At 37.6% G+C, this 24,114-nt stretch overlaps 4 protein-coding genes and 1 pseudogene across 7 annotated transcripts; 3 read left to right on the top strand and 2 right to left on the bottom strand.

Moving 5' to 3' along the window:
- The first annotated feature begins 691 nt into the window (after window positions 1-691).
- LOC114736275 (uncharacterized) lies at window positions 692-6,153 on the top strand. Of its 3 annotated transcripts, none has more exons than XM_028924060.1 (6): window positions 692-1,219; window positions 1,296-1,403; window positions 2,056-2,184; window positions 2,790-2,853; window positions 2,991-3,173; window positions 3,260-6,153. In XM_028924060.1, the coding sequence occupies exons 1-6, from the start codon at window positions 1,142-1,144 to the stop codon at window positions 5,857-5,859; spliced, it is 3,162 nt and encodes a 1,053-aa protein (XP_028779893.1). In that variant the 5' UTR covers window positions 692-1,141; the 3' UTR covers window positions 5,860-6,153. The 3 variants fall into 3 exon arrangements, with proteins under 3 accessions (XP_028779893.1, XP_028779900.1, XP_028779910.1); XM_028924067.1 differs by having other exon boundaries at window positions 693-1,219; window positions 1,302-1,403; XM_028924077.1 differs by having other exon boundaries at window positions 693-1,219; window positions 3,027-3,173.
- A 1,512-nt stretch (window positions 6,154-7,665) lies between these two features.
- On the bottom strand, window positions 7,666-9,873 carry LOC114736315 (elicitor-responsive protein 3-like). Its single transcript, XM_028924106.1, has 5 exons — window positions 9,650-9,873; window positions 9,491-9,556; window positions 9,129-9,255; window positions 8,099-8,213; window positions 7,666-7,918 (listed from the first exon to the last, which is right to left on the bottom strand). The coding sequence occupies exons 1-5, from the start codon at window positions 9,714-9,716 to the stop codon at window positions 7,850-7,852; spliced, it is 444 nt and encodes a 147-aa protein (XP_028779939.1). The 5' UTR covers window positions 9,717-9,873; the 3' UTR covers window positions 7,666-7,849.
- Window positions 9,874-10,736: 863 nt separating this feature from the next.
- Window positions 10,737-11,544, bottom strand: LOC114736304 (protein P21-like). The gene has a single exon (XM_028924096.1). It carries the CDS (start codon window positions 11,524-11,526, stop codon window positions 10,852-10,854), a length of 675 nt encoding a protein of 224 aa, XP_028779929.1. The 5' UTR covers window positions 11,527-11,544; the 3' UTR covers window positions 10,737-10,851.
- A 2,937-nt stretch (window positions 11,545-14,481) lies between these two features.
- On the top strand, window positions 14,482-16,727 carry LOC114736293 (bifunctional UDP-glucose 4-epimerase and UDP-xylose 4-epimerase 1-like; annotated as a pseudogene).
- A 2,070-nt stretch (window positions 16,728-18,797) lies between these two features.
- LOC114736259 (heat stress transcription factor B-2b-like) lies at window positions 18,798-21,025 on the top strand. 2 transcript variants are annotated; one of them, XM_028924049.1, is made up of 4 exons: window positions 18,798-19,144; window positions 19,227-19,267; window positions 19,383-19,691; window positions 19,809-21,025. In XM_028924049.1, the coding sequence occupies exons 3-4, from the start codon at window positions 19,443-19,445 to the stop codon at window positions 20,526-20,528; spliced, it is 969 nt and encodes a 322-aa protein (XP_028779882.1). In that variant the 5' UTR covers window positions 18,798-19,144; window positions 19,227-19,267; window positions 19,383-19,442; the 3' UTR covers window positions 20,529-21,025. The 2 variants fall into 2 exon arrangements, with proteins under 2 accessions (XP_028779882.1, XP_028779877.1); XM_028924044.1 differs by lacking the exon at window positions 19,227-19,267 and having other exon boundaries at window positions 18,799-19,144; window positions 19,386-19,691.
- The last annotated feature ends 3,089 nt before the right edge of the window (window positions 21,026-24,114 follow it).

Genomic DNA, 24,114 nt, shown 5'->3' with positions numbered 1-24,114 from the left:
TAGCACTGAATCGGAATTAAGAGCCATTGCCCTAGGAGTATGTGAAGGAATCTGGATCACAAGGCTCCTTAAGGAACTCAGAATACCCTATGAAGGACCTCTTTATCTTTGGTGTGACAACAAAGCAAGTATTGAAATGACTAGGAACCTTGTCTACCCTGATAGAACAAAGCATGTGGAAATAGACGGAAACTTTATCAAAGAGAAAGTGAAAGCTAGCATCATAAATCTATCCTGCATAAAGTCTTCCAACCAAATTGCAGACATAATGACTAAACCACTAGCAAGGGTACAATTTGAAGGGTTTCAAAGCAAGCTAGGAATGCTAGATATCTATTCTCCAACTTAAGGAGGAGTGTCAGAATTGAATCCCTAGTACTAGTCGTTAGAATCATATCCCTTAAATCTGTAAATTTCCTTTTCTAAATCACATAGAATCACGGTCCCTCATCATGGGGATTCCCTGTCATTAGCTCTATTCAATGTAATCAGATTTCCAAATTTGTTGTGAGGAAATCTGATCCTATTTATGTACCAGTTCTGCTGTGGAATAATACAGAAAAATAATTTGAATCATTATCTCTGATACATGGTGATCCGTGTGTTGCAATAGAATTCAGGTTTTTTTTTTTGGTGATTAAAAGGGGAAAAAGAAACCTTTAAAAAAGAATAAAAATCAGTTTTTTACTTTTTAGCTTGTCTTGGATTTTGTGGGGGAAATTGGCATCACCAAATGCTCTTTTACTCCTTCCCTTTTCATTTGCATTGATTACCTCAAATCCCGGTCCCTAATGGTATTTGTCTTGTAACACATTTCAACCAAAAACTGTGATTGGATCTCTTCAGTGTGCATTGGGATATTCTTGATTAAATCTTCGCTAATCTTCATCTTCTATTGCCTTCTATGAGTCATCAGTAAATCTTGAAGATCTAAGATTGAGTATTGATTTCTAATATGTGCCATTGCGTGTCTTGTCTTATCATCAGTAAAATGATAAAAGGCAGGTAGCTCGAATTTAGTAGAGAAGATAGATCATCAGAAATTATTGAAATAAGGAAGAAATTTTGAAGCCTTACAGTTTCTACAAGCTTTGAAACTGCCGAAATTTTACTCTTATGTAACATCACCTGTTGGCTGAAAATGGGAAGAAATGACCTTGAAAAGTTTGAAGCAACCAATAGATTGTTCAGAAAGAGCACAAGGAGAGAATCTTCACAAGTGAGTGCAAATTTTGAAATCTGTTTTTCATGAATATGTGCTCTGCAGCTTTTCTAAACCATTAGATGCTTGAAAGTTTCAGATTTTAAAGAAAGGAAATGAACATCCTGCATGGTTACCTGATGGCTGGAACGTGGGTTTCAAAACCCGAAAAAGTGGTGTGCACAAGGGAGCTATATATAAGGTATTGGATAATTTTATGAAGTTATGATTTGCATATCAGATAGTGTTGCTGTTAATCCCTGGCCATTCTAGTTATTCCATTTTCTTCATTCTTTCTATCATGTCTTACTTTGGAAATCATATGCTATTCTTTAAAGACCTCCAGCTAACTGCTCAGTGCTTATATCATGCATGGCAGAAGCATTGCATGATCACCCAGACATATGCATAAAGAAGCGATGGATCCTTACTTAATTTCTGATTTAGCATATGATACAACTGCAACCTTTTTTCTCCCTTTATGTCGCTGACTCATGATCTGTTCTTGTCCTAAATTGGTTAGGGCTGGGTTTTTGAATACATCATTTGAGACCATAATCTAATAATATACTATGTTTATTTTCATATTAAAGGCTTCTCTTTTTAATTGATGTGCTTAAGTATTTCCTCACTTTTCCGTGGTAGTATCATATTTTCTCTTGCCCAGTTGCTAGTCTACTAAGAGTCTGACATAGTAATTACACAACACATTTCTAATCTCTGTTTAGAACTTTTTGACTTCTCACTGCTACTTATTTGTTGTAAGTTGATATTGCTCACATGTTGGTGATGTTTTATTAAGTATTTTTCCCCGTTAACCATGCATCTCATAACATACTCTGTTCTTATTGCAGTGCTTCAGTGATCCATTGAACAGATTCAAATTCTACTCCAAACCTGAGGTATTACGGTATCTTGAAACTATAGATGGCAGCAACTGCACTTTCAAGAAGGGATGCCCTGCTAAGCAATCTACAAGCAATGTTTGTACCCACATCTCCAACTTCTGTGACTTAGCATTTTGATTTTAGTATGAAATTACAGCCTTACACTTCCTTCTTGTCGTCCATCACAGAACTGTGCAATATGTATCCTTGATAGTTATGTAATTTTGCACAACCTTGGAAGTCTAATCACGTTGTTTTTAAGTAATATCAAAGAGTTTTCTGTACTTTGGTTATGTCTCTTTTTCTTGTGGTTGAAAAATGGATTGTGCATGCATAGTCCTAGCTAGTCCTTGTGCAGGGGGTAGAGTGTGTGTGTGTGTGTGTGTTGAGGTGGGTGGGTGGATGTGGACATACTTGGTTTTTGTATTTGTCCATTATCTGGTTATTTTATCATATCAAATTCAAACATATGAAGTTTGGAACTTCCTTAAAAAAGTCTCCCTTCTCTTGTCAACTTTATCATGCTTCCTTGCAGAATACCTCTTACTATCCATTTTTATTGGTATGACTTGTCTGTCTAAATTCAAGAGATTTATATGACACTGCTTGCTTGAGCAATAATCCAATGAATATAACTTCTTCATACAGATAATTGCATCAAGAATGACTTTAGAATTCTTGTCTTGCTTTTGTTAATATAGGAGTCATCTGCCCCCAAAAGACAGAAAGTGAAGCATTCTGCAATCAAACAGCAGCTTTCTGCCGGTGAGAAGTCAGAAGTCACTTTTTTTTCAAAGCTAATTGACTAACTGTGCCACATGTTAATCCTAACTCAGAGTGATGAAAAATATGCCATGTGCATCTAAAACCCATTCCTTTCTATTTCATGCATGCTGCTGCAGGCAAAGAAGTTTCTGACGGTGTCTTAGAATTGTCAGGTGCTTGCAGCTCAAAAGAAGGGCAAAATATGAAGGTGTCTGCCGAATTTATGGTTTCTCCTGTTTTAACTTCTGACTCTGTGGGCAAGATGCATTTGCCCAAGGAGTCAGCTGAAAACAATTCTGAAATTAAACAATCTAATCCAGGTAGCATGGTACTGCCAAAGTTTCCACCTTAAAATCAGTAGAAAAGACATTCTGTACTGAAACTGGAAATTACTTGATTCCTGCAGCTAATGATGTGCATGAGAAGAATTATTTTATGAGTGGAGTGGAGAAGACTGATGAAGGGAACCCTTTTCACACAAGCATATCCAAAAACAAGAAAGAGTTGAATGTGCCCCAACAAAATTTGAGACAACTCACTGGCAAAGCTGACCAGTTAACCAGCACAGTGACCCACGAACCGGCTCGTCGAGTTTCAAGGAGAAACTTTAGGAAAAGTGTGACCCCTATAGGCGTTGACTTGAAAAACAAATCATCTCAGAAGCAAAAACCATGTGAAGAGTTACTGAACAAAAACAGCAATCCTGATGTTGAACTAGCTTACAGAGATCAACCATACCAGCTAGTAACAGAAAAAATAGATGACAAAGAGGTAGAACTTGAATGTTCTGAGTTTCAGGATTCCAGTGCACAAAGTCTCAAGGTTGAAATGAAGAACATCACATGTGAATTACCTGCTAGGGATGTTTCTCATAGGGATCAAAGATTGGCTTCTGATGCTAATGTCATGAAAGAAGACACATTGCCTGTCGATCAGATTGGAAAAAGTGATACCTCTGAAATTCATGTTAACTTGAACAAATATAGTGATAGGAAAGATCATTGCAATCCATGTCGGCGGGCTTCAAAGCGACTTGCTGGATTAGAACCAGAGGTGACGACCAACTCGATAGTCTGCAAAAGAGCTCCTGAATATAAGAGTAGAAGGCCTAAAGGTAGAATCAATGCAGCTTTGCGGCAAACTGAGGGCGGGTTGACTGTTGATCGTGCAGATAATGCTTCTACCTATATAAATATGCCATTAAATAGGGAGACATCAAATAAAAACTTAAAATCTCCTGAAATTCTACCCATTACTCATGAGCAACCAGAAAAGCATGGAAATGAAGAAATAGATTATGAGAAATCAGAACCTCAGCAGTCCATTGCTTCCCAATACTCTCGGTCTGACCCATGCTTGGAATTTGCAATGAAGACTCTTACTGGCGAGTTACCCGTTGAGAATTCGATTGGTGATGGACCTAATCTGGCTACTGATGCCATGTTGTTTGACGGTGCTAAAGAAAGCAGCAGTGAGAGAAATGTGCAGGTGAATTCAAAGAAATTGAAGAGCAAGGAAAAGCTTAAATTGCCTCGTCGGTTGTCAAGGAGACTTGCTGGCCATAAGCCTGAGGTAATGCCTGCTTTAAGAGCTGTAGAATATGCTACTAGGAAGTCATGCCAAGATAAATCAACTGCAACTGTGTTTTTGAAAAATGGAGTTTCTCAGCTAGTTGGTGCTGGCAAAGAAATAGAGCTTACTCTTGATGCATCTAACAATTTGTTAAAATCAAATGTGCTTGGTGAATCATTGAACAAGAGTGAAACGTCATATGAAGTCCAAAATTTTCCAGAGTATCAGCAGCAGAAGCTTGAAACTGACAGCTTGGAAACAAGAACACTTAAAGAAACATCGGACAGGAGTGAGGAGCTATATGAAACCCAAACGGTTGATGAATTGAATGAGAGTGTGAAATTATTTGAAACCCTAAATATTCCCACGGAGCAACAGCAAGAGCTTGAAACTGTGATGAGTTCAGAAGCACAGCTTTGCTTAGCAGATGGGGAAGAAACTGAGCGTACACTTCGTGCAAGTGCCAGTTCAAAAACAGAAGTGCTTAAAGACACATCAAACAGGAGTGTGAAGTCATATGAATCTCAAACTATTGAAGAATTGTTATGTGAAGACCAAACTGTTGCCAATGAGCAACAGCAGAAGCTTGGTGGTTCGATGTCAGAGCCACAAACGTGCTTAGCCTATGAGCAGTTTTGGTCAGATCCTTGCCTAGAATTCGCAATCAAGACCCTAACAGGTACATTACCAGTGGATGATGCTGCCAACGTTTTGCCAGTTATGACTACTGATAACAATGACCAAACAGACAAGGAATTGCTTGACGGCGTGGTAAAGAGTCCCAGAGAAGGAAGTCATGATAACTTGAACCAATCTGAAAATGATAAACTCACGATGCCTAAACAAACTCAATTGAGGACCGGCTCCACATTTTGCCAAAATAGGGTGTCTTGTGGTGATGAAGCTGATTTAACTAGGAATTTGAACGAAGGAGAGCCCCTTTGTATGGAAGACGTGAATACAACAAAACTTCTGCATCAAAGAATTACTGGAAGCACAGTTATCCATGAAGAGCTACCGAAGAAAATCCCTCAAGTTCTTGATGTTGAAGCTGTTCCATCTGAGCAACCACAACTTGAAACTGAAATCATGAGCCATGAGAAGCCTGAGGCTCAGTTTCGTTATCCATTTATGGATTCTTGGTCAGACCCAAGTCTGGAATTTGCATTCAAGACTCTAACAGGTGCCATAACAATAGAGGAAGATTTACCAACTCAAGGATGCTTGGAGGAAACTGCCATATGGAGTGGCCAGAGGGACAGTTACTCATCGTTGCCAGATTTTGGACCTACCAGCTTTTCTCAAAGTGATATATCATCCTACTGCAATATGGAGGAGAGGTCCATTGCAGAGCAGCAGCCACAAACTAGCCTTGGCGCAGAGGTTGATCCTCAGAAATACCATTCTCATTGCAATAGGAAAATTTCAAGGTAACTTCCTCCCAAAAAAAAAGGAAAAAAAAAAAAGAACCAAGAAAGAAAGGAAGTTTGTGTAGCCCCTGAATAACTAAGATTCATTGTTGGCCATCTATGAATTGTCATTGCTCATCTTGATGTAGTTCTTGTAACATAGTAGGGACTTTTATTTCCTGAACAGGTATGTTTCAACTAGATATTCTATTTTGTATGTCTTGAAGCTCCATATATTAAGTATATCCACACAAAAAAAATGTTTTATGTATTAAACAAAGCAGGGACGCATGATAGTGCAACAGCTGTTCGATCTGTAGTTAGTTTCTTTTTGGCCTAGAACCTAACTGATTTGAATTACGTTTCAGTCTATGTTGAAATTTGAAATTATAAACCGATTGGATGGTAAACTGATTCAGCCACCTATTTCGTATTTGCGCACCGAAGGCACAAAATAAAATAAAATAAAGGTTTTTTGGTCAAAAAGTCAAATAAAGGTTAAAGTATAAATTTGTTCTTTTTAGTTTATATCAAGTTTTATCTTAGTCCTTTAATTTTATAAATTGTGCTTTTAGTGTTTCAATCTTAATATCATTAACTTTTACTAATGACAAATACTAACTCAGCAATTCAATGCCAATAAAACATGTTTAAATTTTAATTATTTAATATAATGATTTTTATATTTTAAAATTAAAGACCAAAAAAGTCTTCTCTGCAACAACGGCGACCCCTCCACATTCTCTAATTGCCCCTCTTGCCATTTCTCGCTACTGGATGTCCTCCGTAAGCTCTTCTTTTCAGCCTTAATCCAACACTTCATCAGCTTCTTATTTTTCCTCCTCCTCCTTAACGGCGGCGGAATGTCTTCCTGAGCCTAGAACGGAGTTGAATAATCATAAAATAACGTTTGTTTTATAGCCCCTTGAGTTCTATATCTCTCTTTGGAGGCCAATCGTGTTGCAGTAACCATCATTTCTTTTTATACCTCAAGCGATAACAAAGTCCAATGCCATAATATAAATCCTAATGACATACTAATTGCAGATAAAAATATGCTTGTATCTACTACAGCCCATAAATTACCAAAAAGATCAGTTATCTTTAGAACATAATTGAAAACAGCTTCCACAACCCTTGGACGATTCTTGATTGAGATTAGTAGGGCCTCTTCCAATCTTTATGACAGCCAACTCGGACGTTGCTGATTAAGGGCTGTGTATGATATATCAAAATGAAGGCTGGAGGGGAGGAAACGCCATTGTGATCTGTCACAGAGGAAAAGACCCTTTTTTGTTTTTATTTTAATTTTAAAATATAAAAATCATTATATTAAGTAATTAAAATTTCAGCCTGATTTATCAGCATTTAATTGTAGAGTAAGCATCTTAACGGTGTTAAAATCAAAAGACTAAAAATAAACTTTATAAACTTAAAGGACTAAAATAAAATTTAATATAAACTTAAAGGACCAAATCTATACTTTAGCATAAAATAAAAACTACCTTTGATCTTAAAGAATCCTTTTTAATGCATGTGTTGAGAAGGTTTTCAACCAATAGTAGTCATAATTAAGAATAGTACTTAATAGAAATTAACTCATTTATTATAAATAAACTAATTAGACTAATTTTTTTTAATGTATTCAGATTAGTTAAGTATTCTTTTTATTAAGGAGCGTATCCTATTACTTAAGTGGCTGAATGAAGTTTGGTCGTTCAAGTTGCGGGTAGTCCCAACACTTGAGTTTTTCTGCAGGTTTACAGATAAAAGCTGTTTGATAAGATGAATCATGATGCTTTTGTGCTACGTAGATCTTGTAAGCATGGTATTATAAAAGGTAGCCATTATTATTAATGATCAGAGAACGAAAGTTGTAGGCAGCTAAAGACAAAAATCCAACCAAACGAAGGAGGAACAATAAACACGGACGTAATTTGCAATCTTGGAAACAAAGCATGTAGCTCCTTAAGCGACTAATGGATTTAGGATCTCCAAACGCGCCACCCCTGTATTTAAAAGTCTCTGCTAGATTGCTGCCATCCGCCTAAGTTTTCCTCTTCCACATATTCACTGCTGCGCGCCTGAGATTAAAAACAAAGGGGAAGAGAGAGAGACAGAGAGAAACCAGTGTTACCAACGGAAGAGTTTTTCGACTTTAGTTTTAAATGCAATGAGAAGGGCAGAAAATTGTTGCCGATAATTACCATGATTTTGTTGGGGGAAAATGTGGAGCAAATGGAAGCTAAAGGAAAGAGAATTACCTCAGGGGTAAAAGTGAGGCCGAGTTTAATCTCCCCGTGATACTCCTCATCCTTGACAACGTTGTACGCCGTAGGTGGGATGCTTCCTTCAGTGAACAAAGCATCTAGCGGGATGCTGGAAAGAATCATCAATTTGACTACTTTAGGAATTACAATGATTCGTTCCCAAAAAAGGAATTCATCACATCCCCCTGGTAAATTATACATATACTTTTCAACCCCTTGTGATTGTCATCGTCCGGCACCTAGCGTCATGACATTTATTACCTTTTGCCCCCACCTTCACAGTTGTCTCTACACCACAAGTGAGCTCCGCACAAAATTATGATACCATCAACCAATATTATCCAAATACTCCTTTTGTACTATCCGCCGTTTGATTGCAACATTCCGTTATAATAATAATAGCAATTATATATTAATGTCTTGATTTATAACTAATTAAGACTCGTTTGTCCGTAATTAAAAACTGTTTGGATTAGTTTTACTTAGAAGTGATTTTATAATATAAAAAGAAAATATGCAAAAAAAAAAAAACTGTATCGTAAAAGCACTTTTTTAAAGTGTTTTTTGAGATTTGCCAAACTCCTCTTTAAAATACCAATACAAAGTATATTTATGCTCCACTTTATTATCTATTGATTTTTATTCGTCACCAAAAATTAATTATCTTTTTTTAGGATAACCACGGCTTCCTACTTTCCTGTTCACTTTTTCACGGAGATTCATCAGACTCTCTTTTATCTTGTACATCTTCTTTTAAAAAAATCCTGATTTATTTGGACATTTTTTGACGAGGGGAAATAATTCAACCCAAGCACCACCTCACCCCCATCAACAGATGTCAAATAGCTGGAATGCATCTCTCGCAGAGTTTCATAAAGGTCAAGACTCGAGAGAACTGCGATAGTGGGATGAAATGCTCAACGATTCTACAGGTCAGTGAACCCTAAACGACGCCATGACTTGATGTTAACCAGAAGAACAAGATCAAAAGCTAAAAATTAAAAAAAAAAAATGCAAAACTCACGTTGCTTCTCCTACGAAATCATCATCCGTGCCAGCATCACTGTCCAATATCTTCAATACGAGTTCCGAAACGTCACCGGTCAAGTTGAAAACGAAAGTTTCATTCCACTCCGGATCAGATCCTTTACCTGCTTTCACAATTTAATCACCACTGTAAAATGCGTGCTAACATGTTCTGTTTTGACTAATTCAACAGAAACAGAGACCTTTGATACAGTTTGGAAATGAGCATGTTGGCGATCATTTCACTAGCAAACCATATGTTTTCGATCATGCTAGACGTTTCTATTAGGATCTGAGGCCGACCAGTTATAACACTGACGGCGGTCCACTGAGTCATTGAATTCAAATAAGATGCCGTACCTGATGCTACGCTGCTTTTCTGCTCCTGAGTGCGACAGGTGAGGATCACATAGGGATCCATGTTGTCTGTTCAAAAGCATGTGAAGATATTGAGATGAAATTTAGGAAACAAAAAGGAAAGGATGCGGAAGAAGGATGGACGGATGGAGAGAAACTCACTGAGAAAATCGGTATTCTCAAGACTCTTGGCACTAACCAGAAGGACTTCAAGGGTTCCGTGAGGCATCTTATTCGATGATGATTGGATCGCAAAGAGAATGAATCGAAAAGTAGAGAATCCGAGAGGAATGAATCGCAGAGATCTATTTCGCCTGCCCAAAACCGTTCCCTTAAAAAGAAACGCCAACTATAGTTGCCAATTATTATTATTTAATACCGAAATCGCATGACGATCCGGGCGGTCTTATACAGTCAAGTCATCGTTAAAAAGAATCAGGACCTGATTAAGGAACCGCGTGGCGTCTTTTACAATCCACTCTGTCATATGATTGAGCCTTGTGGGCCGTATTTGGGCTTTAATTCAATCACCTTTTTGGGCAGTTCATCTTCAGGCAAAAATTCTGTTTTTGCTGTAACCAAAAAAATAATCTGTTTTTGCTATCTGTTCTGTATTTTTTTCCCAAAAAGAGTTTTCCCTATCAATCGTTCGTATTCATCTCCAAAAATCCAAGTAATAATAAAGGTATTGAGAATTCCTTGAGTGCAAACACAAAACGCCGGAAATCTCTCGGTTTTAGAGTTCTTCTATACTCGTTTTGGACACGAATCTTGGATCATACAACCTATTTCCTCTCTCGTTTACGTCCACATATCTATTTAGATGAACTTAAGACTACTAATAAAGATTTTCTCAACGGACGACAAAAGATTAGTCATGATTATTAACGCACTATCTTCGTTAAGTGGCCTTCACATCATGATTAGTGAATACAATTATGCTGTTAAGAAAGCTGACCCACCCAAAAAAGAGAAACAATAAACAATTGTCTCCATTTTCAAGTTAAAAACACGTCATCAGAGGTTGACGTTGGACTGGGCTGATTAGCAATTCTCACTTATTTTCTCAAGGTAATATTGTTCAATACATTATAACTAGCTGACTCCTGCATATGCAACAACGATCAACTGGAAATTTAGATAAAAATTTGCTCAAAATTGAATCATTAAAAAATAATTGATTCAGACTTATGATGTTATATCTTTGAAGGGGATAACGGATAAGAAGACAAAAAGAATATGACAATTATATAGGTTGAGAATTTATTATTATAATTATAATAAAGACAATTACACACGTCTCGTTACGAAGTCCTTTATTTCAAGTTATTGGAGAACAAGAAAACTAGGTAGCACTGATTGATTCAAGGGCAAAAAACAACACTGTAGTTGGTTCCTCCTGGGCAAGTGAAAGTGCTGGTAGCATCATCCTTAGGATAGCTATAAGCATCAGGGCACCTATCCTTAAAGAATTTAGAGTAATCAGTGGGTCCACAGCTTCCAGAGTTGCAACAGTATTGATCTGTCTTGAACACAGTGCAGGGATTGTTACAACCGCCTTGAGTTTTCAACTGGCTAGGGCACTGTCCGATGATGTCGGCAGTACATCGGATGGCACGATTGCACCCATTAGATGTCGGGCTGAAGTCCATGGGAACATTGAAACCGTCAACCAATGAGATATCATAGAAGTCCAAATTATTGTATTGGTTAAGGGCAAATTCTGCAAGTGTGTCCGGCGGCGAGCCGTAGGCTTTGCATTCGAGCAAACCTCCACAATCACCAGTTTCACAGTGTCCACGACCCGACCCATCAAAGTTGCAGTTAGTTCGGGCCCATATGCGAGCCCCGGTGGTGCCGGCAGCCACGTCAAAGCTCCATGTCTGGCCGGTGTTCAGCTGTCTGCCACCACCAGGCACGGCTGCCGCCCACACGGTGTAGGGGCATTTGTTGGTGACATCAAACCTGGCGGCGTGGGTGAAAGAGAAGGCAAGAGCTAGAAGGAAGGAGAAGACAGGAAAGGATTTGATGAACGCCATTTTTTGTGAAGAGAAAGGATAACAACGACGGTGTTTATATAACGCAAAGCAAGAAGTGCTGTGTTTGAAAATCTGGACGATGATGTCAGGAATAGACGGAATAGAGGACAAGTTAATTGCCTTTGAAAATTCAAATGATATAAAGATATTGCCAGTCCAATTTGGATATCGACTCTAAAACTTGCATTTAATGTAAACAAGCAAGGCCAGTTTTTTGTTGAGATTTCCTCGTTTTTCTAGATAAATATCACATAGATAGCTAGTTTGAAAAAATGGATCAGATTGTATTTAATTAGATGTGCAGCTCCACGTGGATTGGGGCGTGATTGGAGGCAGCATGTTAAGGTTGAGTTTTCTTTTCTCATTTAGTTGAACCTCGGTTGCAAGGAATCCATATGTTTGAAAAATAATTGGTTCCAAGGGGGAGCAAGAAATCTGTCTTTGAAATTGGGAGACAAGAGTTTGGGGACGTATCGATCATAGACTCGAAAGTTACATGAAAAAGATTCAAAGCAAAACACAATAAGAAACACGCAGTGGGAGCTTTTGCATCACAGTGAGGAATAAATACGTGAAGTTTCTTAAAAGATTACAAGAAAAGGCACAATATCCATAGGAACCTGTTTGAATGCTGATTTTCATGCACGTCCTCTAGATGTTACAAATTTTAAATTTCTCTCTAGGTTTTTTTTTTTGGCCCCCTTTTTGGGTGGGGTGTGAGGGAGAAAAACCGAGGGACGAAAGCTAAAGGAAAGCACCTAGTTTTGGATTGAGACCGAATCATCATCAGAACATACAGGAAGTTTGATGGGATCAAGATATAGTAATATGGGAGGAAATATGATGTAATACTGTGATGGGAAAGGAGTTAGTGCTCATTGCTCAATAGTCAATAGACGGAAGTTACATCTTGTTAGGTTTATTTGACTCCAAGCATACGATGATCTTGTGGTTAATTAATTATCGTCTTTTGACCAAAACAAAAAATCTCATCTAGAAATAAAAGCTTCTTCTGTTTTGTCAACACCTCCTCAATTAGAAATACGGGATGCCGTGTAAACCAGAAATTAGAAAAGTCTCTTTTTTCAATGGAATATATTTATTTATTTATATGAGTTAGGTTCAACTGGGGAAAAGTTGCATTCGCGCGAGCTAATACATTATATTCCTCATTTTCTGCCATTTCTGATTTCTCCTTACTTTTCCTTCTATTTCTTGTTTTCATCTGTTTTTCTTCTTTTCTTGCTTCCCCAGACCTGGCTTGTACTACTCCCTCCGTTTCTTATTATAAGAGACATTGATGCTTATGGCATGTTTCTATATATAAGAGACACTTAAAGTTATCTCTACTTTTTGTGTTGATTTCCTATTTTACCTATATTTATTGTCTCAACTTACACTCTCTCTCCCTCCCACTTCTCTTTCTTTTAATAATTTAATTGTTCTCTCTCATGCTCTCTCTCCTTATTAATGAGGACAGTTTTGGAAAAAAATTATACTTTTACACATTGATTGTTCTTAACTAATTTAATTATTTTTTTGATCAACGAAATCGGTATTCGTCTCTTATAATAAGGAACGGAGGGAGTAGTAATTGCAATCAGAATTTGCAAGAAATTGTGACAAGGTATTTTTCAATGTTTTTCGTCTTAAAAATTGAAACGTCAATTATAAATTACTGTACGAAATGTCATCAGTTTAGGAAGACAAATGTCAAATTATCGATAAACTCTCAAATAATTGTACAAGTTGATTTTTAATATCCTATCTTATAGGGAAGAATGAACTGTCAATTGCAAATATTCAGGACTTGTAAATAATTGTCTGTGCAGGTTCTCCCTCCAATGTTTTACGAATCACCCCTCATCTTTTTTGCCCGACAATTAAGTTACTCTTCATCAATTATGCTATGAATTTGGGAAGAGAAAGAGAAGTATCAAATTCTGGGACTCGTTTAATTTTGAATATTTCATCTCAAAATTTGGAAAGCCGGTTTGACAAGACAAGTAATAAATCGATTGATTGTGACTAGAGGTTGAGGTTGTTTAAGAAAATTTCTGTTTAAATTCTAGCCACCGCTTAAGGACACTTGGCTCTTTCTTCTCATCTTTTAATTTTGACAGTCCTTCAATGACATTAATTTGCACTTCTGACCCTTACTCCCGTAAAAAATAAAAAAGAAACAAAACCGATACCAATGAAGTAGGAGTTTTTTCCCCTCTAAGCACATTTATTCTCTTATGGGATACAATACTGCTTAAAATATTATCCGATATTAAATAGTTGGAAATTCAAACCTTAGCTTATTATGTTGTGATAAATTAATCATTTTTACTAGACTCAATTCATTAGATAGCAAAGTAGGGTTTTTCCTCCTTAGGAAAGGGAGTAAGGCCGGGTTCTGTAAAGGCCCATGAAAGAATGGCAATTGGACTTATAAATCCAATAAATAAAGAGGGATATTGAAAAAATTTACGTAAGAAATTATGAATTTCAAGAGGACTCGATGCTTTGTAACTGAATATCTAATACCAAACAGGAAAAAACAAAAAAGTTAGATATCTGATCCAACTGAATGCAATTAAGCACAAGAATATGGTGCAGTGGGTTGAAGATTGTGATGCTAGCTAGAAAACGAGAAACGCGCAAACACAGAACAAGGAAACGACCACCATGGCTTTGTTTGGTACACAGCAATGAATTTTGACGGATTGGGATTACTGGGATTCAAACTAACGAATCATATTACTAAATCAAAGTAAACATCTTAAAAGGAACTAAACATGGAAACCTCAGTAATAGTCGGAGACTATCACTCCATGCCTTTTGCCATATCCCAATTTAGAATCCTCAATCTGTTCCTTCGTCTTCTTCAACTCCTCTTCATATATATATAACATAAATATATTCTCACTCTTCCTCTCCTTCCCCATTACTGTTTCTGTGTTTTCCGTCATGGCTTCGCCGCCGAAAACGATACTCGTCACCGGAGGGGCCGGCTTCATCGGTTCTCACACCGTTGTTCAGCTTCTCAAAGGTGGCTTTAACGTTACCATCATCGATAACCTTGACAATTCCGTCATGGAAGCCGTCCACCGGGTTCGGGGTTTGGTCGGTCCCGACTCTTCTAAGAACCTCGACTTCGTTCAAGTATGATTTCAGACCAATAACATTAAAATCTTCAATCCTTTCTCCCCAGTCATAAGCCTGCATTACCGTCCGGTTTGATCTTATTTGTTGACCTGATTTCAGGGTGATCTCAGGAATATAGGTGACTTGGAGAAACTGTTTTCCAAAACCAAGTACGTGTGGATTACTTGTTTTATATACTATTCAGTTACTTGAGCATTTATAACCATGCATGTCATTTTTTTTATGTCGAAAGAAACACAGATTTTACAGAGAGAATAGTTGATTTTCCGTGATTTTGTAACTGGGGATCATGATGAAACAGATTTGATGCGGTGATCCACTTTGCGGGTCTAAAAGCTGTTGGAGAAAGTGTTCAAAATCCCCTTCGGTATTTTGAATATAACTTAATCGGCACCATCAATCTCTATCAAACTATGAAAAAGTACAACTGTAAGAAGGTTAGTTAGAAAAAAGATTACATTTTTTTGTATGTCTTGGTGTGCTTCTATAAAGTGACCTCCACGCAGGCAAAAGAGGCATCACTCGTGTGCATGTGCTGCAATAAAACAGGGACGACGTTAACTTGTGTCCCCTGCTTCTGCGAATATTGTATGAATTTATTACATCCTTATAACTTAAGGATATTAAATTAAATATGCGATCATTTTGGATTATGTTTCTTCCATAAAGTAATCGCCACGCAGGCAAAAGGGTCCCATTCTTTTTTTTTGCCCAAACAAAAGGCGTCTCATTCGCTCCCCAAGTCTTGTAATAAAGCAGGGACGTTAACTCGTCTCCCCTGTTTCTGTGAATAACATTGTGAAATCTTACATCCTTAGAGCTTTAGGGTATAAGCTTTTCTTTCCTTCTTCGTTGCATACGTAATGTGTTTTCATGGTTGAATCAGATGGTATTCTCATCATCTGCAACAGTCTATGGTGAAGCTAAAAAGATACCTTGTGATGAGAATTCCGAGTTAATGGCCATGAGTCCTTATGGAAGGACCAAGGTAAGCATGACTTTGATCTGTCAATAATTTGATAGATAATATAGAGATTTTATAAACTGATTTTGAATATAGAAGTACTCTGTGTTTGCTGTTCGAAACAGCTGATACTGGAAGACATAGCTCGAGACCTCCAAAAGGCAGAGCCAGATTGGGGGATCATCTTACTGAGATACTTCAATCCAGTAGGAGCCCATGAGAGTGGCAAAATTGGTGAAGATCCCAGAGGAATTCCAATAACCTCATGCCTTTCATACAACAAGTCGCTGTTGGAAGGTTGCCTGAGCTCAACGTATTCGGTCTAGATTATCCCACGAAGGACGGCACTGCGGTTCGTAAAACCTTCTTCTATAGTAATATTCCATGCACTAAACGAATCAATCATCAAACCTTTCTGATCCTATCTAAAAAGTGGATCTTTTCTTTCATTTTGGTTTTGAAATTAGGTACGGGACTATATCCATGTAATGGACTTGGCAGATGGTCACATCGCCGCCCTGCGCAAGCTCTTCAACACAGAGAGCATAGGTGATTCGATGTTATTGTTTCTTGTATATATGGAAATGGCATTCATTATCTTTGTGCGATAGTTGAAAGTACTGTGACAAACTTGGTGGTAGGTTGTACGGCTTACAATCTAGGAACTGGTCGTGGTACGTCCGTGCTTGAAATGGTTGCAGCATTCGAGAAAGCTTCCGGAAAGGTAACTATATATAATATATGAATCTTCCTTTGTGCATGCAAGTGACGATGAAATATGAAGCTTTGGTCGATCGGGTTGTTATTTAATGTTCAGAAAATTCCCCTGAAAAAGTGTCCGAGGAGACCTGGGGATGCTGTTGCTGTGTATGCATCTACAGAGAAAGCTGAGAAAGGGCTAGGGTGGAAGTAAGAACTTTATCTAACATTTTGCCAAAAAAAGAAAAATATGACTGTTCATTATGGTTGTTGTTTGATGAAACATATGATTTTGTGCAGGGCAAAATATGGTGTGGAGGAAATGTGCAGGGACCAATGGTGTTGGGCAAGCAACAACCCGTGGGGGTACAGGGGGAAGCCATAGAGTTCTGTGTATGAATAATTAATTAATTGGGAGATACAAGCTTGCTATGTTACTGCACATTTTTTAATTTTTATGTTCATGTTTGTGTTTCGGAGAAATTGCGGTAGGTTTGGTTGGCATGTCTGGATTATTGACCAGTGATTCCAATTTCACGGTCCCAATTAGTTTGTAATGGTTAGAACAATGAAGAAATTAGTTAAGTAGCAATTAATGGAATTTCTTTGATTTAGCACTGTGATTTGTTAGATTGAATCACAATCCCAATCATTCAACATTTATTGTCAGTGTACCAAACATAGCAATGGCTATATATTCATATTTACAGCACATATTTGTTATCATTAATCATTTTAATTAATTTTTTTAATCTTTTTAAATTAGTCATCAAACTCTTTATAGCAAAGGTCAAAGGTAGTATGTAGCCTCCAGTTTTTTTTATAAGAGCATGAAGTTTAAATTGTCTCAGTCCTTTTTATAAGAACCTAACTGGGGTTGCCTAAACATTTAAAGTATTTTTACTATTTTTGTTCTTAATTAATTTTATATATTGTATTAATTAAAAGATTGGCAATTTTGCATAGCACATTCTCTTTCATATTTTTTTTTCATTACTAATCTATTTCTTTCTTTATAAATAAGGTTATACTTAAAAAAAGGTTTATTTTTTATATATTTATTATTTTTAACTAATTTTAATTGTCTTTTTAAGCTGCGTAATTCAGTTATAAGGTTTTTATTAAAAAGATCAGAGCGAGTTCGTAATTATACATTTGATACGGTGCTTGACCCATTTAATGGATAGTTTATATTTAAATTTTCCATTTTTTTTATATTTTTTAAGTTAACGTTTTAATTTTAACCAATCGACAATTAGAAAATTATTTCCATTTTATGTACTATGCACGTTAAAATATAAATAATTAAAACAAATGGCGTGGATTTGATGCACGGGCGGCTCCGCTAATCGGCGTAGGAATGAGATTGACTTTAACTAGAACAGTCCAACCCTTCATGCGCCTTCCCATACGCATCGTGATTAAACAATGTATTGGGTCAGAAAAGATGGGCCGTTGATGTCTGCCCAATGTTTTCAATAATCATTTAAAAAATATGTATTGATTTTAATAAAATAATGTCTATATTTAATGATCTACAATAATTTGAATATAATTACCGCCAATTAAAAAAAATCGGTTTCTAACCAAAAAAATCATACTATAATCTTAAAAATTGTTAGCAAAAAGAATATTTTCAAAAAATTAATTTATAAGTCTTTATAGTTTCACATGAGTTTTAATTAAATTTGTGTAACTTTTTTATCAATCATTTGAAATTATAAGTGAGAATTTCAACAAAAAAACTTTTAAATTTAAAAATATTAAACCAATCTTATTTACTACACTTTAATAATAATTAACAATATTTAAAAAGTAAACAATAATACATATTTATAATCCTGATTTAAAATTTTGAAATTTTAGAGATATTGTTTTTGGGATTTTTACAAACTATAAAAACATGTTTAAAAATTAGGTAAGATTATAAAGACTTAATAAAGAATGTAAAGATTTAATTAAGAATTAAATACTGAATAAAAAAGAAAAAAATAGAGTAACCTAATTTTTTTTTTGAGCTGAAAATACAGTAACCTAATTAAGTTAGGTAAAACTATGGAAAGTTATAGATTAATTTTCTCAATTATTTTATAACCTAGCTTAATAATTAATCTTAGAACAGTCGAGTTTTCTCTTATCCGATTGCATCTAAGTCGCTAAATAATTAATCTTACTGTAAAAAGAAGTTCCGTGACGCATGGAGGGGTCCGGCGTGACCAGCCTGCTGGTGCTGGACCAATTCGACCCGTGAAAGAGAAAAAGGGCATATGATTAATTCCGCACCATACAGCCAACAGTAAGCGGAAGAAAGAGAAAGAAGGTTCTGGAAAAAAAGATGAGCTAAGCTTGGTGGAGAGGTCCAAAACCAAAAAGGCTTCTTGATCCGGGATTCGATTCCCCGACCCGACTCAGATTCCTTAACTCGCTTCTCGCTCCTCGTGTCCCCTTTCTAGCGCCTTCTTATCCCTTCGCTTTCTCTCTATCCATCATATGTGGGACCCACTGTTATTATTGTGATTTCCAAATTCCTCCCCGCTCTTTCCTTCTCGAACCCACGATCTCTCTTTCCTCCTCTCTCCCCCCACCTCTCCCTCCTCCTCGAACTCATCCTCTATTATTTACTCTCGCCTCCGAAACTTCTAGAAGCAACAAAAAAACCTACCACCACCTCCCTCCCTCCGCTCTCTTGCCGCAACCGCTGCTTCCGGTCGTTTCTGGTTCAACTGCTTAAGACTGCGTTTCTTCTTTCCTCGTCGGTGGGTGACGAGTTTTCAGAGCCTTAACTCACCTATCTCTGTCAAGGTACCACATATCGTCACACTAGTATTCGTGTTCGATTATGCTTGTCTGTATTTCTATTCATTTATTTTAATATTAATGTCAGAATAGTGCAGCTGATTATAAGGAACATGGATTAGGCTTATTGAGGATAGTTTGACTTCCTTGTATATTGCAATACTGATTTTCATAAAACGTTTGTCTATGTTGTGGATATCATCTGTAATCCCCTTCTCACGCATTTATTTGTCTCCGAAACAAACAGTTGGAGGATAGTTATGAAGGTACGAGAAGCCTGAGCTTCAGATCTGAAGTCGAGCTCATGGCGCCATTGCCGGTGGAGCAGACCGGTGAATCAGCACTGACTGACTCACAGAGATCTATGCCGACGCCGTTTCTAACGAAGACCTACCAACTTGTGGATGACCCCTCTGTGGATGACCTGATTTCCTGGAATGAAGATGGAACCAGTTTCATAGTTTGGCGACCCGCTGAATTCGCTCGAGATTTACTTCCAAAGTATTTCAAACACAATAACTTCTCCAGTTTCGTCCGTCAACTAAATACCTATGTAAGCTTAACTTTCAGTACTGTTTTATTTCTTCTTTTGCTAATACAAATATACGATTTTCCCATTATTTTCTCGCCTGCCTAACGGATTGTTGTTCACTCGCCTGTGATTTGGCAGGGATTTCGGAAGGTTGTTCCCGATCGTTGGGAATTCGCTAATGACTGTTTCCGGCGAGGCGAGAGAAGCCTGCTTCGAGACATTCAACGGCGGAAAATATCGGCGTGTACGTCTGCCGTAGCTGCGGCCAGTACAGTGACGGTGGCTGCAGCACCTTCCGCCGTCGTAGGGGTGTCTCCGACCAACTCCGGTGACGAGCAGGTAATCTCTTCGAACACATCTCCGATTGCCGCACATAATACAGTGCAGCTCACCACAAGTTGCACCACTGCACCCGAGCTCTTAGAAGAGAATAAAAAGCTTAGGAAAGAGAACATGCAATTGAGTAATGAATTGAGTCAATTGAAGGGGCTCTGTAATAACATACTGACATTGATGACGAATTATGCTTCAAGCCAATTAGAGTCCAGTAGTGCCGCTGAAGGAAAACCATTGGAGCTTTTACCCGCGACGCAGCTTTCGGCTGAGGAAGCCATCGTAGGAGGCGGCGCTTCGCAGGAGACGAAAGTTACCGAAGCGGAGGTGCCCAAATTGTTTGGGGTTTCAATTGGGGCAAAACGACATCGGAGTTCAGAGGGCGAGGAGGCAGAAAAGGAAGAACAAAATCAAACACAGTTGTCCCAAGAACCCGACGGTGGCTCCGATGTAAAAACAGAGCCGCTAGATGGTAGTAACTCCGATGATCAGGAGACGCCCTGGTTGGAGCTTGGGAAACAATAGCCAATAAGTTGTTAATTCGTTTGATGGCTCTGCGTCTCGGGCTGCCATGTTCGGATGCTGTCACGTGCGAAAGGCTGGGACGCACGTGATTTGAAGCCCCATCTTCTTCCCAAATGTTGCAGCACAGTTAAGACTAGAAATAGTCATCGAAGCGGGAAGGATAAGCACTAAGAAAGCGATGCTTCATTTTGGGTGCGGAAAGTGAAAAGTTACGAAGGGAAAAGGAATGTCATTTTGATGGTGAAAAAATGATTAGCAAATGACAGTGGAAAAATGACGAATCACGATGAGACGTGGACGGAGCAACGTGATGTGATTATTCAAACCGGATGCGATTTCGATTGGATTTAAGTGTATTTCACGCTTCCATTATTTAGATTTTGCACCTTCTTCGTTCCTTCCTTCGGTTGCGATGCTATGATTTTCTGACATCATATCAGCCTAGCATGTGTATACTCGCATAAATTTCTACTAATATTTGCAAACTTTGCAACTAATTATTGAAAATGTAAGGCCTATTATAACCCGCTCTTCATAATAATTGATTTTCTGAAATTTTTTTAATTGATGATAACGGTTTTCTTTCATTAGCTTCTCATTCTTAATAAATTAAGTGTTTCAAGTGATAGGGATGATTTGTCGCATCTTTAACCTATTTTTAAGTGATTAAGGTTTAATATGAGGTACAAAATGGGAATATAAGAATTACGGTAATGAGTTCCCTCTTTCCTGGCTCCTGGCATGACGGTGTGAGTTTAAAAAGTGTGTGAGTGAGCGGGGGAAAGGGAAGCGGGAAAAGAGGCCTGGATGTGGGAGGTTCCAGTCTGGATAAGTTATGTGTTGTGCATCATAATAATTTTATCTCATAAAACATAAATGTAATTATTATATGTTCGTAATAAAAAGCACATAATTTGGGCTGTTATGGAGTTGCAGATGCAGGGCACCATATAAAAACGCAGGAGGCGTTGATGATTATGGGCTGGAATCGAAGTTCAAAGCATGCCAAAATTGGCTGTCACAGTTTGACTGCGGTCCGCCTATGATGTCCGTCTGTCAAAACTACAAAAGTAAATATTTGGGAGAATTACATTCAAGTCCCACATAAGAGAAATAATCACTACAAAGTCTCAAGTAACAACCTGAGCAGCCTGAAATAACAAGTCTTACAGTGAGAATGACAACCTCTGGGATTTGTTTTTTAATTACTTGAGACCTCACTGTAATTCTCTCTAAATATTTCATCGTCCCGTCCGACGTTGTATAATCAAAGCTCCCTTCTAGATGGAACATACTAGAAAGTTAATGACTTGTAGTTGTACCACACAAAGCACAAACAGTTAATTATATTGTTCATCCCTTATAAATGTAGTTTATTTATATATATATATATATACACACACATATATCCAGCATTTATAGATAATACTGTATGAGTAATTGAGTATATTATTGGATATTGATTCTTGTCCACCCTTGTCCCTCCATCTAGGCTCTAGTCCATCACATGATTGAAGTGGACTGGCTAACAAATCAAGAAGCGCAACATTCAAAAATGTCATTGCGAGCGACAACCAAAACAAAAGGTTTGGTGCGCTTAATGTTGACTTTACTCATCCGTAACGAATACAGACCGAAACATTTGATACTGTGATGGTTTTTACCTTTTAGAACTGTTCAACCGTTTCAAACTGAAAACTATCCTACCAATCAAAACTTTGGTCAATTATCCTTCGGTTCCCTTTTCGTTTTGACATTGCAAGTTGCAACGGGATTCTCCTTTTTCTTTTGTTTTTTTTTTGGTACAAAAATTTTAGGAAAAGGGTTAGACTCACCCACGATTCAAGGTCAAGGCACCTAACGCTTGATCCATTGGGTCCTATTTCTATGACCACGAAAGTATGACAAGCAAGTCTTTTTTTTTCTGGCCCAATAAGTAGGAATTTCTCAACCTCAATATGCTATAGTGACACCTCTCCCAGCGCAGCAACTGGAGCCACAACAAAATAATACTCTCCATAATCGAATTCTTCTTTTTTGTGAGAGAGTCCAATTTTTTTACCAGTTGAACCCATGAACGAGGGGTTCCGTGGGTTCACATAGAGCCGGTAATATGCGGGCTCAACCCACCAACCCGCCAACAAGTGGCGGGTTGGGTTGATAAAAATTAGGACCATTTTAAAATGAAAATTTTGAGCCCATAACCACCAAGCCCAGACCCGCGGCGGGCTAACCCGCAGGGTTGGCGGGCCAATCCATTTAACCATTTTTTTTTTTGCAAATTTTTTTCCTTTGCCTCTCAGTCTCTACACTCTTAGCCTAATCCATAGTGCAACAGTGAGCAGTCCATGTCTAATAGTCTAACACGGCAACACCAACACGATCCCAATTTCACATTTTGCTTGCGTGTCGCACTCCTCCTAGACCCAGTCTCCCAGTCGCCCTCGGCCAGTCCTAACTCCCAAGTCCCAAGTCCCAAGCCCCAAGCTCTCTGCTCTCTGTCTTTGCTTTGCTCCTTTGTCCTAGCTCGTGAGTGATGATTGAGCACTTGATAGTGATTTGTGTAGTGACATTGTGTTTGTGACTTTGTGGTAGTGTTAATTTGGATTTATTTTTTAATTTGAAATGTTTGTTAAATTATTAAGGACATATCATGTTCATTTAATCATATGTTTAATATTTTGATATATCTGAAACTTGAAACTTGGAACTTTGGATGGGTTCCATGTTTTATTTATGATACTTTCTATTTGCATGTTTTATTTTAGGTATTTAGGAATTTGAGACTTTGAGTAGGTTTTATTAAAAAAAAGTATTAAAAAAAATTGGCGGGTTGGCGGGCCTAACCCGCCAACCCCCCTCGCGGGCCGGGTTGAAAAAATTCCAACTCGTCAAAAAAAAACGGTCCTAAAAAGCCCAGCCCGCCAAGCTTCAGGTCCGTCACGGGCCAACCCATAATCGACGGGTTGGCCCATATTATCGGCTCTAGGTTCACAGACATCATGCGGGTTTGGTTTAGGTTCAAGAATTGCTGCGTGGTTACCCGTATAAATAGGCCCATGTTTTTTTCATTCGAGTCCGTCCTATCTGCCAAAAAGAGCCACACCATTGGCAATTGGGATACCGGCAAACCTTAATATTGGAGTATTGTTTTAAAAAAAAGTGTTTAGGTACTCCAATAATCACTTTTTTATAAATACTTTTTTTACAGATCGAGACAAACTCTTTCACATATTTATCTCGTATACGGTAAAAGTATTTTTGAAACTATAGTTTTGATCTTACCCAAACACCTACTCTCTCCAATCCAATCCCAAATATAACTAATAACTAACTAAATCATGTACATCAAAATATTATTTAAAATTAATTAAAAGTAATAAATATGTAAGATATTTTTTCTAAATATATTCTTATTTATGAAAATACTGAGTGAAACCAATGTGAGGAAATGAATCAGGAAAAAAAAAACATAAGCTTTGTTTGAATTAATGTTTGAAATCACTTATAAGCACATTTTATGTAAGTTGAGATAAAAAAATTTTCACATACTTACCTTGCATTTCATAAATCACGATTGAAAAGC

Source organism: Neltuma alba, unplaced genomic scaffold, assembly GCF_004799145.2.
Source record: "Neltuma alba isolate B1F8T4 unplaced genomic scaffold, ASM479914v2 tig00002729_pilon, whole genome shotgun sequence".
Lineage (NCBI taxonomy): Eukaryota > Viridiplantae > Streptophyta > Magnoliopsida > Fabales > Fabaceae > Neltuma > Neltuma alba.
This window is presented reverse-complemented; position numbering and strand designations above follow the sequence as displayed.

Coding starts and splice junctions, on each gene's coding strand:
- LOC114736275 (XM_028924060.1), top strand. CDS start 1,142: ATGGGAAGAAATGACCTTGAAAAGTTTGAAGCAACCAATAGATTGTTC. Junction 1,220..1,295: donor CAAGGAGAGAATCTTCACAA/GTGAGTGCAAAT, acceptor GATGCTTGAAAG/TTTCAGATTTTAAAGAAAGG. Junction 3,174..3,259: donor AATTAAACAATCTAATCCAG/GTAGCATGGTAC, acceptor TGATTCCTGCAG/CTAATGATGTGCATGAGAAG.
- LOC114736259 (XM_028924049.1), top strand. CDS start 19,443: ATGGCGCCATTGCCGGTGGAGCAGACCGGTGAATCAGCACTGACTGAC. Junction 19,692..19,808: donor TCCGTCAACTAAATACCTAT/GTAAGCTTAACT, acceptor GTGATTTGGCAG/GGATTTCGGAAGGTTGTTCC.
- LOC114736304 (XM_028924096.1), bottom strand. CDS start 11,526: ATGGCGTTCATCAAATCCTTTCCTGTCTTCTCCTTCCTTCTAGCTCTT.
- LOC114736315 (XM_028924106.1), bottom strand. CDS start 9,716: ATGCCTCACGGAACCCTTGAAGTCCTTCTGGTTAGTGCCAAGAGTCTT. Junction 9,557..9,649: donor TGAGAATACCGATTTTCTCA/GTGAGTTTCTCT, acceptor GCTTTTGAACAG/ACAACATGGATCCCTATGTG. Junction 9,256..9,490: donor GAAAAGCAGCGTAGCATCAG/GTACGGCATCTT, acceptor TTGTGAAAGCAG/GTAAAGGATCTGATCCGGAG.